The 17,610-nt window shown below is 44.5% G+C and overlaps 2 protein-coding genes across 2 annotated transcripts; one reads left to right on the forward strand and one right to left on the reverse strand.

Moving 5' to 3' along the window:
- Positions 1 to 905: 905 nt before the first annotated feature.
- Positions 906 to 12,687, reverse strand: nudcd3 (NudC domain containing 3). The gene is made up of 6 exons (XM_080765319.1): positions 12,349 to 12,687; positions 10,863 to 11,248; positions 7,941 to 8,073; positions 7,227 to 7,370; positions 5,568 to 5,756; positions 906 to 3,034 (listed from the first exon to the last, which is right to left on the reverse strand). Exons 1-6 carry the CDS (start codon positions 12,544 to 12,546, stop codon positions 2,924 to 2,926), a joined length of 1,161 nt encoding a protein of 386 aa, XP_080621445.1. The 5' UTR covers positions 12,547 to 12,687; the 3' UTR covers positions 906 to 2,923.
- Positions 12,688 to 13,355: 668 nt separating this feature from the next.
- On the forward strand, positions 13,356 to 17,610 carry mrps24 (mitochondrial ribosomal protein S24). Its single transcript, XM_080765907.1, has 4 exons — positions 13,356 to 13,407; positions 15,813 to 15,896; positions 16,350 to 16,461; positions 17,094 to 17,610. The coding sequence occupies exons 1-4, from the start codon at positions 13,366 to 13,368 to the stop codon at positions 17,375 to 17,377; spliced, it is 522 nt and encodes a 173-aa protein (XP_080622033.1). The 5' UTR covers positions 13,356 to 13,365; the 3' UTR covers positions 17,378 to 17,610.

Below are 17,610 nucleotides of genomic sequence, written 5' to 3' on the forward strand. Positions count from 1 at the left end.
CGTAGTCTGGTCGCGGGGGCAACAGCTCCAGCAGAGAGCTCCAGAGACTTCCCTCTCCAGAGCAACATTAGTGACTTCATCCTGGGGGATTCCGAGGCGTTCCAAGGCCAGTGAGTCGGTGGCTAGATCTATTTTTCAATAGCTAAAGTTTAACGTAACGCTTAAAACACCAACATGGGTTAAGTATCTTGTTCACGAGTGAGGGGAGGACGACGACGACGAAGGAGATCAGCCGGAGAATCGGAGCGGCAGGGGCAGTATCGCAGTGTACAACACGGACCCCAACAGGTCAATTTGGTTCCATGACTGAGTTACAGACCCATAAGGGTCCATTTGGGCTGGAACCACTGGGCTATAGAGCTCAGTGGGGGTTTGTCTATGCCGCAGGGGTGCCCAAAAGGTAGATCGTGATCTACCAGTAGATCACAAAGGCTGTGCAGGTATAGACCACATGGCATGCCCCTAAATGTATATAATCTATCACTTGAATTAAGGTGACTTGATTGATTGACATGAAAATGGCCTGTCAGCTCAAATGTTGCACACAAACGTCAGTAGCATTACAAAGTTATACCAAAAGAACAATTACATTTTCACCTTATATGTAACATCAGCGCCACTATTCCAAAGGCAATTTTTTCAGCAATGAGATTAATAAAAAAGGTGAGTAAGATCTTGTTTAGCTGGGCATTTTGAAAGAAGCTCTCAAGTCAAAAAGGTGTGGGCGCCTATGGTATGGTGGTCTATGGTCTGCTTGCTTTTCTAAAAACATCTATTTCAATGTAGTTATTCTATCAGATTCATTACAGAGAGAATATACTAATGACGTATGCCGTTGTTGACAATGTCCCTGTCAACATCATTTCTACAGAATAAGAATTTCCGGTACGATCCTTATTTACACACACAACTGTTTATTAATTTTATGCAGACACGATGCATACGTACATTATGGAAAATGAAGGTAAAATAAATATAAAAAATAAAGACTGAAAACATAGAGTTATACGGCACACTCGTAGCTAGCTGTCCATGTCAATTCGTTCAAACGTTTTATTTTTTATTTAAGCGGAAAAATAGAATCAACTAGACTGTGCTCAACGGAGGTGCAGAAAACATTTCAAAGGTTATCTGGTGGTGCTTCAAAAAGATCAAAGTGACCGAAATAATGAAGAGAAGGCGTTCCGAGAACAAAAAATGAAATAGAAAAATAATAAAAATGAGCAGAGGGTGGATATAAAATCAATCGGTACTTTATTAATAATGCTAAAACGCCAACAAACATGGGCAAGTATCAGTCGAACCATTGTGGAGTCTCCTTGTGGAGCGGAGGGGAAATGGCCCTTTACAGTTTGTGACAATAGCTCTGATGAAGACTCCTTTGTGGGTCGAAAAATGTTGGCAATTTTAACATTATCAATAAAGTACCTTCATTTCATGTCCACCCTCTCCTCATTTCTTTATTTTTAATTGGCATCGATAGAGCTATGAGTGTGCAGCGACTCTCTTCAATGATTTTAAGGTGTCTTTAGGTGGCCGGGCACCTCTAAAGCAGTGGCTCTCCTACATGTTCATGGTTTAGGTGGCCGGGCACCTCTAAAGCAGTGGTTCTCCAACATGTTTATGTCAAATGCCCAATAAAGACATTATCTATTCGGCATTTGACATGAAGAGGTTTGAGGACCACTGATCTAAGGGCCGATTCATACTCCTATTTTACCGCTGTTTCGGCGCTGTAGTACCGAAATGATTTCGGCTCGTCAGAAATGTTCAGTAGCACCGAAGAGGCGACTTTAGGACGGTACCCCCTCCCCCCCCGAACCTCAAATGACGTCACATTGTAGGCTCTACAGAGCCGAACCGACTTTTATTCGGCTCTAAAATAGGACTATGAATCGGCCCTAAGTCCATATCCATAATGTCTAAACGACGGACAGACGGGCCTTTTCAGGGAGGGATGGTCCTTATGGTCTCAACTGATCAATGTTCATCTCGTGTATGTAATCCCTCTCAGTGGTGCGGCACGCACTGTAGGTATGAACGACAACACACACTGTAGGTATGAACGACAACACACACTGTAGGTATGAACGACAACACACACTGTAGGTATGAACGACAAACACACACTGTAGGTATGAACGACAACACACACTGTAGGTATGAACGACAACACACACTGTAGGTATGAACGACAACACACACTGTAGGTATGAACGACAACACACACTGTAGGTATGAACGACAACACACACTGTAGGGTAGGTACAGTATGAACGACAAACACACACACTGTGGGTACAGTATGAACGACAACAGCATGAGACAATCATACCGGAACTCATTGAACAGAAAACGCAAAAGAAACGCTTTTGATCACGAGTTCCTCTTATTGGCTAAAACGTGTTCGATGCCCCTTCCTCTCCAAACGATATGAATCGTCACGGTCGGGTGGAAACCCTGCGCGTGCAAAAGCACAGAAGTAGTGACAATAGCCCCGATCTACAAGCCCACGGCGTATGGATCTACAGTACAAAACGTCACAACACAGCGGGTCAAAGAGCTTGTCGATCTGCTGTTTTCACTACTCTCGTGAAACACTCTAATAATCAGGATAGATTAATTTAGACAGAAGTTGAAATACGGAGATATAGGCGGTTCCTACCCGACGACACTGAGCAGCGACGGCGCGTCCATAACATAAAGGTCAGCCCTGCTGCGATCCCCTGTAAAACTGAACCCGTCGCTTTGCATTTTGGCTTCGTGTTTAAACGCCGTATAAATACGTTTATACTCGTTTTTTTTATACCCTTGGAAAACTCGTATATAGACGGTCTGTCTTCTGCACGTGTGCGTCCTCATCGACCGAGAAAACGGTAAAAAAAACAAAACAACAAGAACAATAACAACGGGGGGGGGGGCTTTAGAATTGCACAGCGCTGGGCGGGATGTCGAACATGGTGGGGTCAAACTGCTGGCCTCTGAACGGAGAGCCTTCTGCATCCCAGCCTTTCTTCAGCATCTCGTGCACCTTCTGTGGAGACACAACACGGACAACAAGGGGGTGATCACATCAGGGTCTCCCGCTGTTTTGGAACAAAATAGAGCACCGAAGTCTGACGTCAATGTCGGTAGAGGTAGAGGGCGCAAATCCACAGGTTCATGTACTTTTTATTTGCATTGTAATCCCCATAGGGGGGGGGGGGGATTTTAGACCCCGGCCACTGCACCCATATGGATATGAAGAATCAACTGACTGAGAGAAAAGGCTGTGGTTACTGCTACTGAATTTATATTCGCTAGAAACAGACTGTATCATATATGAGTGACTGACTGACTGTCTTAAACGATAGAGAGACACCTCCCTGACAATATAACGACACAGAGACACCTCCCTGACAATATAACGATAGAGAGACACCTCCCTGACAATATAACGATACAGAGACACCTCCCTGACAATATAACGATACAGAGACACCTCCCTGACAATATAACGATACAGAGACACCTCCCTGACAATATAACGATACAGAGACACCTCCCTGACAATATAACGATACAGAGACACCTCCCTGACAATATAACGATACAGACACACCTCCCTGACAATATAACGATACAGAGACACCTCCCTGACAATATAACGATACAGAGACACCTCCCTGACAATATAACGATACAGAGACACCTCCCTGACAATATAACGATACAGAGACACCTCCCTGACAATATAACGATACAGAGACACCTCCCTGACAATATAACGATACAGAGACACCTCCCTGACAATATAACGATACAGAGACACCTCCCTGACAATATAACGATACAGAGACACCTCCCTGACAATATAACGATACAGACACACCTCCCTGACAATATAACGATACAGAGACACCTCCCTGACAATATAACGATACAGACACCTCCCTGACAATATAACGACACAGAGACACCTCCCTGACAATATAACGATACAGACACACCTCCCTGACAATATAACGATACAGACACACCTCCCTGACAATATAACGATACAGACACCTCCCTGACAATATAACGATACAGAGACACCTCCCTGACAATATAACGATACAGACACACCTCCCTGACAATATAACGATACAGAGACACCTCCCTGACAATATATAACGATACAGAGACACCTCCCTGACAATATAACGATACAGAGACACCTCCCTGACAATATAACGACACAGAGACACCTCCCTGACAATATAACGATACAGAGACACCTCCCTGACAATATAACGATACAGAGACACCTCCCTGACAATATAACGACACAGAGACACCTCCCTGACAATATAACGATACAGAGACACCTCCCTGACTGTGACAATAGAACGATACAGAGACACCTCCCTGACAATATAACGACACAGAGACACCTCCCTGACAATATAACGATACAGAGACACCTCCCTGACAATATAACGATACAGAGACACCTCCCTGACAATATAACGATACAGAGACACCTCCCTGACAATATAACACCGAGACAGCTTGTTTATTTTTGGACCACAGCGCTTATATGAAACTATTTTAAGATGACCCCATGTTATTCTCCATAGAGAAATTACTTCCGTGAACCAGGGGAATGGAGGGGATGAGCGAGTGACGCCAGGACTTCTGCGCTCTATACTTACATACATACACGTAGCATTTCTGTAGACTTAGATAGCATTTGATACAGACTTATAGCATGTTATGTAGACGGCATAAGTGCATTGTATGTAGTCATAGCACGCCATAGTACATATGTGTAGCATAGTAGTATAGATGTATAGTTTATATGTATAGTTTCATTATATAGATATTCCACTGTTACTTTCTTAGCTTACGCATGTTTCATGATAAATGTTTTTATGTGATGTATTCCCATGCTTTTTTGTTCTTGCTTAATGTAAATCGCTCTGGATTAAGAGCGTCTGATAAATGCCTAAATTGTAAATTGTACATCTAGACTTGGTATAGTAGGATTTAGTGTGATAATACGACATTGTACCATGCTGTATGATAAGAGAGATAGACAGACAGACGGAAGGATATGTGTGGTCCTGACTCCTCACCATCTCATGGCTCTGGGGCAGATAAACAGTATATATGTGTGGTCTCCTCACCCTCATGGCTCTGGGGCAGATAAACAGTATATATGTGTGGTCCTGACTCCTCACCCTCATGGCTCTGGGGCAGATAAACAGTATATGTGTGTGGTCTCCTCACCATCTCATGGCTCTGGGGCAGATAAACAGTATATATATGTGTGGTCTCCTCACCATCTCATGGCTCTGGGGCAGATAAACAGTATATATGTGTGGTCTCCTCACCATCTCATGGCTCTGGGGCAGATAAACAGTATATATATGTGTGGTCTCCTCACCATCTCATGGCTCTGGGGCAGATAAACAGTATATATGTGTGGTCTCCTCACCATCTCATGGCTCTGGGGCTGATAAACAGTATATATATGTGTGGTCTCCTCACCATCTCATGGCTCTGGGGCAGATAAACAGTATATATATGTGTGGTCTCCTCACCATCTCATGGCTCTGGGGCTTGCCCTGTAGCTTCTGGTTGTAGTCAAAGGTCAGTCTGTCCAGGACGGCGTGCTCATCTTCACCCACCGTGGCCATGGAGCGCTCACGGTTAATCTGCTGGATGTCGATCTCTGGTTCTCCTTTCAGCAACGCACTCCACCACACCTCTCCCATCTTACTGAGCGTTAGCTGGGAACACACACACACACACACACACACACACACACACACACACACACACACACACACACACACACACAGTCAGTAACGCACTCCACCACACCTCTCCAGCCTTACTGAGCGTTAGCTGGGAACGCACACACACACACACACACACACACACACACACACATCAGTAACGCACTCCACCACACCTCTCCAGCCTTACCGAGTGTTAGCTGGGAACACACACAAAGAGAGAGGAGAGACTCCACATGCGTTGTACAGTGCAGGACATCACGTTCTCCTCGGCATGAAGACATTCATATCATTTTTCAAAATGGAAATTTGGGTCGTGTTGTAAATCGTGTTGTAAATCGGGGACTAGACTATTTGACATTTAATGTTCGTTTTCCACAAATGAGTCTTAAAAAGAAATGGGGGTCGTGTTATATTCTGGACAATATGGGTATGTATATCTTATATCTGTAAGCTCTACATCTGGTTTATTGCGGGAGGATGCAGGTTTGATTTTGGCCGCCTGTTCCGAGACCGAGCAGTGTTTTTATACATACCGGGAACCCGAACACCTCGAACACGCTGTGTGGTTGTGACAACCACACAGCGTGTTCGGGTTCCAGGTATTTAAATACAGACGCAGTGCTCTAGTATACCCACAACCACACAGCGTGTTCAGGTTCCAGGTATTTAAATACAGACGCAGCGCTCTAGTATACTCACAACCACACAGCGACCAGACAGGCTCCAGGTATTTAAATACAGACGCAGGGCTCCAGTATACCCACAACCACACAGCGTGTTCAGGTTCCAGGTATTTAAATACAGACGCAGGGCTCCAGTATACTCACAACCACACAGCGACCAGACAGGCTCCAGGTATTTAAATACAGACGCAGGGCTCCAGTATACTCACAACCACACAGCGACCAGACAGGCTCCAGGTAGCGAGGCTCGCTGGTTTGATTTTGGCCGCCTGTTCCGAGACCGCAGTGTTTTTATACATACCGGGAACCCGAACACCTCGAAGACGCTGTGTGGTTGTGACAACCACACAGCGTCTTCGGGTTCCAGGTATTTAAATAGCGATGGGCACAGGGCTCTACCGTCAACCACACAGCGACCAGGCTCCAGGTATTTAACCCATTCTGACCTGAGATCAGATTCATACGAGGTTTCCACTGGACACACACTGGTCTGATTAACCCATTCTGACCCGAGATCAGATTCTAAAAATGTCAGTCGTTCTTCGATTTTTCAAAAATAGCAGACCTACAAGCTCGTAGCGCGCCACTCGGTGGCGCGCTATGAGCTTGTAGATCTGCTATTTTTCAATAGCTAAAGCATAACATAGTGCTAACACCAAAATGGGTTCCCGTTCAGAATGGGTTAAATACAGATGCAGGGCTCTACTGTCAACCACACATCGACCAGACAGTCTCCAGGTATTTAAATACAGATGCAGGGCTCCAGTATACTCACGACCACACAGCGTCCAGGCTCCAGGTTCCAGAGGGACTCCTCAGGGTTGATCTTGTGCGTCAGCTCCCCCTCCACCAGTACGCGGTCCTCCGCTCCGTCCTTCAGACAGACCCGTACACCGCTGCTCTGCAGGTCCACCACCACCTGACCACACCGTTGACACTTTTAATTGCCCCGGGGGGGTTATTTAATCCGTTACATTGTAGCGCCCATTCCATGTACAAACACGGACCCTTTTTCCGGACGGACCGGATGTTGTTTACTCAAGTTAGGCAATAAGACCTGGTACTTAAGACACGCAAAATACAGCCCACTGTCTTCAAATGCAGTGACCAACTTTTATTTACAGGGAATTAGCAACGTTTCGGCCTATGCGCGGCCTTCATCAGGCTATCTTTATCTTTTCTTTTTCATTTTTGGGGCACCGTACCCTCTCCTACGCACCTGTAGGTGTGCAAAAGTTTTGCTTTTCATTAATAGCCAAAGTATAAAAACGAATTTGTACAAACTAATTTGAATCGCAACCATCAATTTGCGATAGACTTTGTATGTATAGCAGATGAAGCACGATTCATCTGAGGTTGTGGAGCAACAGACGATCTACAAGCTCACAATGCGTTGTTGAGAGCTTCTTCTATTTTCCCACATGGTTTATTTTAAGACCGATTCAAGAATAAATAAGGCTCTGGGGAGTCCTGGAGAGTCTTTATTCACCTGTTTGCCTTTGACGACTGTTTTAGGGACTTTGACGCGGACTTCCACGTCCGTGTAGTCCTGAGACCAGGTGTAGTTTTCCCTCACCGCACCATTATAGCTTTCTGGGTCCGACTGGAACTTCTCCTGACCCCTGAAACAAACAACAAAACGGATGCACAGAACACCACTTTAAACATGTTGGAAATGTCTCCTCGTAGTCAGATAGTCTGACTATTTCATCATCTATCTAGTGGAGATATGTATTTCTTTTAAATTGTTTAACCCATTCTGTACGGGAACCCCTTTTGGAGTTTTAACTTTTAAGCATTATACATTATACTAACGTTATACTTTAGCTATTGTGACGCAAGTCGTTGAATATATATTCTTTCAAAGTTGTTCCAGGGACAACACATTGTTTTGATGGGGGTCCACGGCCAAATGGATAATTCTGGGGGTTCCTGACATGAAACAGGTTGAGCACCACTGACATAGGGCCGATTCATACTCCTATTTTACCACTGTGTTTCGGCGCTGTAGTGCCGAAATGATTTCGGCTCGTCAGAAATTTTCAGTAGCACCGAAGAGTCGACTTTAGGACGCCCCCCCCCCCCCCCCGAACCTCAAATGACGTCACATTGTAGGCTCTACAGAGCCAAATTACGTCACATTGTAGGCTCTACAGAGCCAAATTACGTCACATTGTAGGCTCTAGAGCCTACAATGTGACGTCATCCGGCTCTGTACAGAGCCAAATTACGTCACATTGTAGGCTCTACAGAGCCAAATGACGTCACATTGTAGGCTCTACAGAGCCAAATGACGTCACATTGTAGGCTCTACAGAGCCAAATGACGTCACATTGTAGGCTCTACAGAGCCAGATGACGTCACATTGTAGGCTCTACAGAGCCAAATGACGTCACATTGTAGGCTCTACAGAGCCAAATGACGTCACATTGTAGGCTCTACAGAGCCAAATGACGTCACATTGTAGGCTCTACAGAGCCAAATGACGTCACATTGTAGGCTCTACAGAGCCTGAACCGACTTTTATTCGGCTCTAAAATAGGAGTATGAATCGGCCCATAGAAAACTTTTAGGATTTAGACATTTGTAGAATCGGCCTCAGGTCTAAATGGTAAATATAATAGATGTTATAATACTGCACTTCGCTTCAGCTCAAAACCTTTACCAGTCGTTCTTGGTGTGGAAGGGCTCTTATCAGTAATCCACAGACAAATATTATTTAGGCATTTTGCAGAAGCCATCATCCACAGTTTGACTTATAAGTGCAAGATCATATTATATTTTAAACCCCCTGAAATAATTGTTGATGAGAGATCTTAATTAACTCAAGGGGCATGTAGGCTACTTTACACATAATCATACAGCATATGAGAAGGAATTACACGGTCTAGGCATTCATCAAGGTGACAAAGTAGTTACTATACTTTATGTCTCTAAGCCGTGTTCGTTTAGTCACCTAATGTTTTTTTGGAACGCGAAGGGAGGGAGTGCAAAAGGTGACAGGAATCACAACTGGCGTTATCTTATCAGCACTGACGAAAACAAACGCTGACAAAAACAAACCTACTGATGCCGACACCGGTCCACAGCCAGAGAGACACTTATTTTAGTGTCTTGCCAACATATACTTTGTGCCATTGTATGTGCCATCCCACGACTGCCCCGGAGTCTGCCCGCTCCTTGGAGGCCTTTAAGTCTTTACTTAAAACCCATCTCTTCTCCATGGCTTTCAATGACGTTTGACCTAATTAACCTGTGTTGTTTTGCTATGCCGTTTGTGTTGACTGTATGCTTGTTTTATGATCCTGTACAGTCTTTGTACAGGACCTTCTGGTCTTTGTAAATGTGCTCTAGAAATAAAGTTTGATTTGATTCGATGACGGGGATGGCACTGCTCAAATCGCACCTTTAGCTCATGTTGGTACATTTATAGAAGTATTCATTGACAGTTTAATAATCCACCAACATATAATAAATATAATAAATCCTCTTAACCATATAAAACATAACATACTGATACAACACAGGAAGCCAATGACCTAGTAGTGGTTAAGGCGCTAATGCAGACTGACAGCGATTCACATACAGGCTCTAAAGCAGCCCCGACAGCACTCTGGGCAAGACCTCCGCTGAAAAAACTATCAGCGGAGGTTGCGGGATTTTAGCGGAAGTATTGCCCAAGGAAATGACGTTGATGCTTTTACAAATCAGTTTACATTCTCCGCGAATGAAACAAAGTGTTGTGATTGGTCGGGAAAATATCGTATCCGGGGGAAAATACATTTGACGGCTGTTCCGGAGGATACAATCCGCCGATAGCTTCTCTGCCTTACGTTGTGACCAGGCTTTTCTTTTCGCAGATAAGTAAGCCCTCCCTCTCAACACCCCTGACCCATTCAGTCTAAGACAAATTTCTTCCTCGTGGAGACTAATAAAGTATATCTCTCTATCTCTATCTCTCTACTCGTTTCCTGTCTCTCTAATAATAACTATACAAGGGCCTCCTCACATGTTCTCCCAGTGTCCCCTAGGGTAGGTACCCTCACATGTTCTCCCCGTGTCCCCTAGGGTAGGTACCCTCACAAAAACATGCAGTAATCCTGGTGTCTAAACTGCCTCCCCCTGGCCAGCCGGGGCGCCTGATGGAGGGGAAAGGAACTGGTTGGAATAACGTGTGTGTACCTTCCACGCGCTACGTCCAACCAGGGAAACTTCCCCCCTGTCAGGTGTAAAAGGAGCAACTCGGGCATGAAGGAAGCATGAGTTCAAGTCCGTTGCTCTCCCCAGGTTGGTGGAGGGTGTGTAGAGGGCAGAAAAGCCCCCCCAAAAAATATCTAGAAAAAGAGACACACCAAACAAAACAAAACAAAACCATACACAGCACAGAGCATTTACAACTAAGCCTACTAACGCGTCTGCTGATGGTTTGGCACTGGCTCCAAGTCTCTGGTCTCCCTGTGAAGCACTCGTCTGGACAGGAGCGCTGCTGGTTGGGGGGAGGAGCTGAGGACCGGAAGAGGAGGAGGAGGAGGAGGATGGGGATGATTCCATGGTAGCGCTGCTGGAGGAGGAGGAGGAGGAGGAGGCCTCCGTCTTGTGTGCAGCCACAGCAGCACTCTGGCGGGCCGTTGATGATGATGATGATGATGATGACGATGACTCCTCCTCCGTCCTCTGTGGAGTCTCCACCTCCACCTCCTGAATGGCCGCTGGAGGAGGCGGGACGAGCCTGGTGCTCTCCTCCGTCTGCTGTCTCTCTCGGTCCTGCTCCGCCACGCGCTCAAACAACTTGAATGTCTGGGAAATGTAATTAAAAAAAGAAATCACACCTGTGTCTGTGAAGTGATAGGGCCCGATCTTATCGTCATACATCATCTCATTCCGGGCCAGCCAATCAGGATTTACGTCCTCCTCCTCACCTTCGTCTTTAAAGGTGGAGTAAGTGATTTCACTCAAAAAACCTTAGGTTTCGTTTTTGGCTGTGGGACCTAAGCCTTCGTCCAATCAGGATAGAGAGCCAAAAACGTAACCTAAGGTTTTTTGACCCCCAGGGGTTAACTGGGGACAGGGAGGAACTCCTTATATGGTCAGCACACTCTATAGTAGAGAGGATTATCACAACAAAACAAAAAAAAATAAGTGATATTTGAATTAAGTGAAATCACTTACTCTACCTTTAAGGTTTGTGTTTTACACGAACAATCTTTTCCATTCATTGTCAGCGGGATTTAATGTTTGTGCAGGACAACGTTTGTGTTAGCACAAACAACACAAGCTGGACATAGGAGGGGCTAGGAGAGTTCACCTAAACTATTAAAACGTTTGACCCACAGTGACATATGATATGATGATATAGAACTTTATTGTCAGTTTGCACTGAAAGTTGTCTTGCGATGCAGCTGCCCTTGTATGCAACACATATACACACATTTGACACAACACAGGACAAAAAAGAAAATACAATTACCGGTACATACATAGAAACATAAGGGCAGAGAGCAATGTCCACAGCTCAGTCTAGGCCAGGACTAGACTGAGCTGTGGACATACCCAGTGTTAATCTATTTTACAGTTGTGTGTACCTAGTGTCGCAGTGTTATGCATCTTTGAAACGTCTCACGACAACTTGTCTTAAGCAGAGCGCAGCACGGCCTGAACGGAGCTTGTTATAATATAACAACTGTCTATGGTACACACATCTGTACATATTATGTACAGATGTGTGTACCATAGACAGTGGAATAAATGCTAAGGGACCCTACGGGTGAACGATGGAAAGCGGCTACTTGAGGACCATGCTCTGTCTGGGGGGTTAAATAAAGGGTTATAACTACACCTTGAGGACCATGCTCTGGGGGGGTTAAATAAAAGGGTTATAAAAGGGTGTTAAAGTGCACCTTGAGGACCATGCTCTGGGCCGCCCCGGGGGGGAAGCCCATGCGGTCGGTGGGCCGGACCAGCCGGCGGTAGAAGTCGGTCTTGCGGTACAGAAAGCCGAAGTAGACCTGCAGAAAGTCCTGGATGTTCCCGACGTGCTGCAGCACGCCCAGCAGAGCGTGGTCGTACATTTCCGTCATCTGCAGCGGCGACGCCATCGATACCAAAAAACAACACTTCGTTTAGTTTATTATCGGTGGAAAGTCGGGTAAATTAAAAGTATTGTTTACGGAACAAAACAATACGAGGACTTGCTAAGTAACGCTAGCCGAGCAGCCCACTAGACTATAGCCAATAATAGACCCCAGTTGGGTTGCCAGTCCCAGGGTTGGTTGTTTAGCGAAATAAGCAACCTTGTTTCCTGGTCTAAGAAAAGAAGCCCCAAAAAAGCGACTGATACAATTATTTTCAGTGGATTATTTCTTTCTTTCTTTAGTCTTTTTTGGAATATTTAAAGTGGAGTTTGGAATTTTTTTGAAATATTCTTCCAAACACAAATCTGGTACCGGGCTCCCCTGGCCGATTTTCAGGGTTTGGTTAGGGACAAATACATGATATTAATTCATCTCGGGAAATTCTGGGTCTATGGCATGGAAATATCTGAGAACCACTGACTGGTTTAAATGTTACATCATTTATCTAGACTATGTTTATTTCTGCCTAAATGTGTCATATATAATGTCCTCATAATTGACGGATTTGGCAACCGCTGCTTTGGCAATGTCCGGTTTGTGCGACCCCATATATGGTCCGTCGGGAACGTCTCTTGAATAAACAGTTCCAAGTTTACATTTATTATTATTGTTTAATCTAAGTTTATTAAACTAAACATTTGCCGTGGTCAGTTGATAATTTAATATAAAGATTGTGATGTGACTTTTTAATTCTACTTATACTTGTAGCAAATCGTAATTATTAGGTGAAGATTGAAGACACTACACTTCCCATAATCCTTTGCTTCAGCTGAGGGAGGAAAAATGGCTGCGTCCTTGAGCAACGTTCGGAGCGTGATGTTTTTGGTGAGAAAACAAGCTTAGAAATGTCATACTTCACAGAGGGGACATTTATCATGTTGTGACTTTAGTCTGATTGAATTACGTCAGCTATGTGTTTAACTCCACTGGAAAATAAATGCTTATTTTGACCAGCGAATGAATGACAACAGTTAAATATTACCTGGACGTAAACATGACAGTCCATCAGTTTCATTCTGTCAGTGTGGGGTCCGGGGACCCCCAGGGGTACTTGGGTGAGTTCCAGGGGGTCCCGACTCCCCAGCTAAATGATCATTTGGAACCAAATGGACCCTAATGGGTCTGTAACTCAGAGAGCGTCCAATTATTTGTACACTCTCAGAGTTAAATTAGCATTGATTTTACAATATAAATTGGGGGGGTCCCATGCAGAGATAGAAATTCCATTAAGGAATAAGGGGTCCGTACTCCGTAGCATAATGCATGTCAAACTGGGGGACCTTGAAATGAAACGAGTTGAGAATCACTGCTAGAGTCGTAATAATCTTCTCTTATGGGGGGGGGGGGGGTCCATGGCATATCTTTTCAAATGGGGGTCCGCGGGCTAATTAGTGTCAATTTGGGGGTCCTTGACATGAAAAGGTTTGGGTCCATTTAGAACCCCTTCGAGGAGTATTAAAGCTGCAAACAACTTATATCAGGGCTCTAAAACCTTTTAATGCCTATTAAGGACCCTTTTATAACTGATAGTCTGAGAGCTATCATAAAGGGGTTATAAAGGGGTCCTCCCTAGTCCCCACTAGTTAATTTAACTCTGAGAGTACTACAAATGGTACCAAAATGGACCCATTTGTTACGGACCCATACCATAAGGGTCTATTTGGTTCCTAACTATCATTTAGCTGGAGACCCCCTGGAACTACCTCAAGGACCCCACTGTGGGAACCACTGGTGTATGCTTCCAAACTCAGACACACAGGAATAAGCACTGCACTGGATTTATTGATAGAAAGTTAACTTGCTCATAAGGTGGATTTTTCTGAAACCAAAGCTTGACAGAGACAACCTTAGGTATATAACCTAAGCTGTCAAAGGAGGGTGTTGCAAGTAACTTTGATGCAGATGGAAATGTATAGCATCTTAAGTTGCTTGCGGCTACACTGGGCTATACTTTGAATGAATTGGTTGACTAATGACTACTTGACTTAATATGTCAGCTTCTCCTCTAGACTATGGAACCATTGGCTCATATTGTCTGTATGTTCGATACAGAACATGGTGAAACTCTTTATTGTAGATATCTTTCTCTATTCTTTTTTTTAATTTGTGTTTTTTATTGTGATACGGATTCCCCTCAGTCTGACATAAAGATTAATTAATTAGAGATCAAGGGCCATGGGCTGACTCATTTGAGCTGACTCGGATCTAGGATCGGACGTCATATTTGCGTAGATATCGTTGAAACTCCATATATGGATATGACTGCTTGCTTGGTTGCGGATGTGACGTCATGGGGATGTATTTCCGAGCGGACGTGTGGTCTAACCATATATAAGAAGTCTTGTTCTGGATTTCAAAGCCGCTCCACCACAGAGTCACACGTCAGAGACGAAGCAGATCATTGAGCTTAGCTTGCTTGTTCATCGCTTTGATGCTGCAGTTGGTGAAGGTGATTTTAATTAGGCTACTTGCGTTGTGTTACTTAACTTAATGCAGTGGTTTTCAACCGGTGGTCCTTGAGGTACGGTGTTCCATGTGGTTCCCAGCTAGATAGTTGGAGAGTTGGAGATCTTTAACTCTTGACTGAGAGTGTAAAATGAAACCAAATGTACCCGGTTTCATTCATTTCACTCGTTTGCCTGTTATCTCTCCTAAATGGTACCACAATACAGCACGTTTTGGGTCTGAGAGGCTAAATGTCATCAAACGGTGGCTCAAATGCACTAAATAAATAAATAGTGGGCCTTGATTTGAAAAGGGTTGAAAACCACTAACCTAATGTGTTGTATCAAAATACATAGTAACTAACTAAGGCTATCAAATGATTGTATATTATAATATTTGCCCCTGACATGTAGTGTGGTAGAAGTCAGTGGCGGAAGGTTCCTATAACGACAGTGGGTGCCCACCTTAGAGTAGCCTATATATTTTAAGGTGCCCACCCGCCCCGCAACTTATTATTATTGGCTTATTATTTTGCCAGTGGGTGCTTCGGCTCCTGCGCACCCACGGAGTTGACGCCACTGGTAGAAGTTATAAATGACCAAGGAGTTGAAGTAATAATGCACCTACAAATTGCACTTAAATACAACAGGCTGCGTTAGTTAGATAGTTTACTTTCCACCACTGTTGTTTACAGATGGGGAAGTGCCTGCCTGTCACGTTAAATACACATTTAAAAGTAATTAAAATAAATTAAACCTTTTTGTTTTGTCATCTTTGGGCTCCAGAGAACATTGGTGAAGTCTTCTGGCACGATCTGGTGCTGTCCGGCTGCGAGCAGAGCCCTCCACGTCTCCACCGTGTGCTGCAAGGTAAGGGAACCACTAACCAGAATGGCTCAACGTCTGCCCACACACTAAACCCAAGCGTTTAGGTTATAAACACTTATTTGTAACAGAAGAACATGTTTAATCACCAGTAACACTTTTTAAACACACAAACGTGTTTAGTTTTTACAATCAAAGTCAGTCATATACAGTAGACGTTTAGAATTCGAACACTAGGTGTTCTCGTGAGGTGTTCGAGTGAACTCGTGTTCTACAGTATTTTATGACCATCAATAAACCTTTGGCATTTTATTATTACACACTGGTGTTTGTTTCTTTTCACATTCACATGTTCCAGGGATTTACAGTGTATACGCAGCAACATGTAATGTAATCCGTCTGTATTCTGTAACTGTGTGAGGCGAGTGCACATGTAACTTTGTCCCGTCTCTCTTCTGATTCTTATTTCTTCTCTCTCTTTGTTTGTTTGTGTGCCAGAATCACGCCGCTCGTATTCGCGTGGGGAAAGGAGACAAACCCGTGACCTATGAGCAAGCACTGCACCCTCATCACATCGGACACTACAAAGGATGGTTGTCGCAGCATACCAGTACGTTTCTGCTCATTTATCTATTTATCCTTCATTCATTCATTCATTCATTGCAGACGAACCGGGTCCATCATCGCTATATTTGGTGAAACCTCAGAGCTCGTGAAAACATTGTTTTCCGTATTGCTTGCTAATGCACAGGTCAGGGTAAACATGTAATCCTGTCATAGTCTGCCTCTGTAGAGCTCCTTCATTTTACACTCAAGAGTTAAATTATTTTTGATCAATGTTATCTCTACAGTACCACATCAACATTCAAAACAGCTTGGAATTGCGGACAAAAGTATCCAAACGATAACCAAACTACCAAAGTCTTTAGATTTGGGTCTGAGAGGCTAAACCTTATCAAATGTTGGTCCGTGGCTCAAATGGGTCTGAGAGGCTAAACCTTATCAAATGTTGGTCCGTGGCTCAAATGGGTCTGAGAGGCTAAACCTTATCAAATGTTGGTCCGTGGCTCAAATGGGTCTGAGAGGCTAAACCTTATCAAATGTTGGTCCGTGGCTCAAATGCACAAACGCTACAGAATGAGGCCTTGATGTGAAAACGGTTGAAAACCACTGCTTGAAATCCGAGATGCGATTTGCTTTTCTGACACTTCCTTCCCTTCCACTGACTCCTCCTCTCTTCAGGTAACCTGCAGGGAGAGGGCGGGGCCGCCGACAGGACGATAGAGGACGTCTTCGTGCGGCGCTTCCTGTTCGGGACGTTCCACGGCTGCCTGGCCGACGAGCTGGTGATCAAGCGGCGAGGCAACGTGCTGGCGGTGTGCGCTCTGATGCTGCAGAGGATGCCGCCGCAGAAGTTCTACTTCCTGATCGGCTACTCGGAGTCGCTGCTCTCGCACTTCTACAAGTGCCCCGTCAAGCTGGAGGTTCAGACGCTGCAGGACAAGGCCGTGTACAAATACCTCTGAATGGTTAACGCTTGTTGTTGTTGTTGTTGTTGTTTTTGTTTTAAAGTGTCCATGGTTCTCTCAATCTGTTTACCGCCACGGGGGGTAGGCAACCTTTAGGCACAGGCGCCAACATTCAAATCAAATCAATTGTATTTGTATGTATAGCACATTTAACCCATTTTGACCTGGGAACGATTCTATAAATGTCTTCTAAATCCTGACAGTTTTCTGAAAAAGCTATGTTTCTATAT

Source organism: Protomyctophum bolini (genome assembly GCF_963924005.1).
Source record: "Protomyctophum bolini genome assembly, chromosome: 6".
NCBI lineage: Eukaryota > Metazoa > Chordata > Actinopteri > Myctophiformes > Myctophidae > Protomyctophum > Protomyctophum bolini.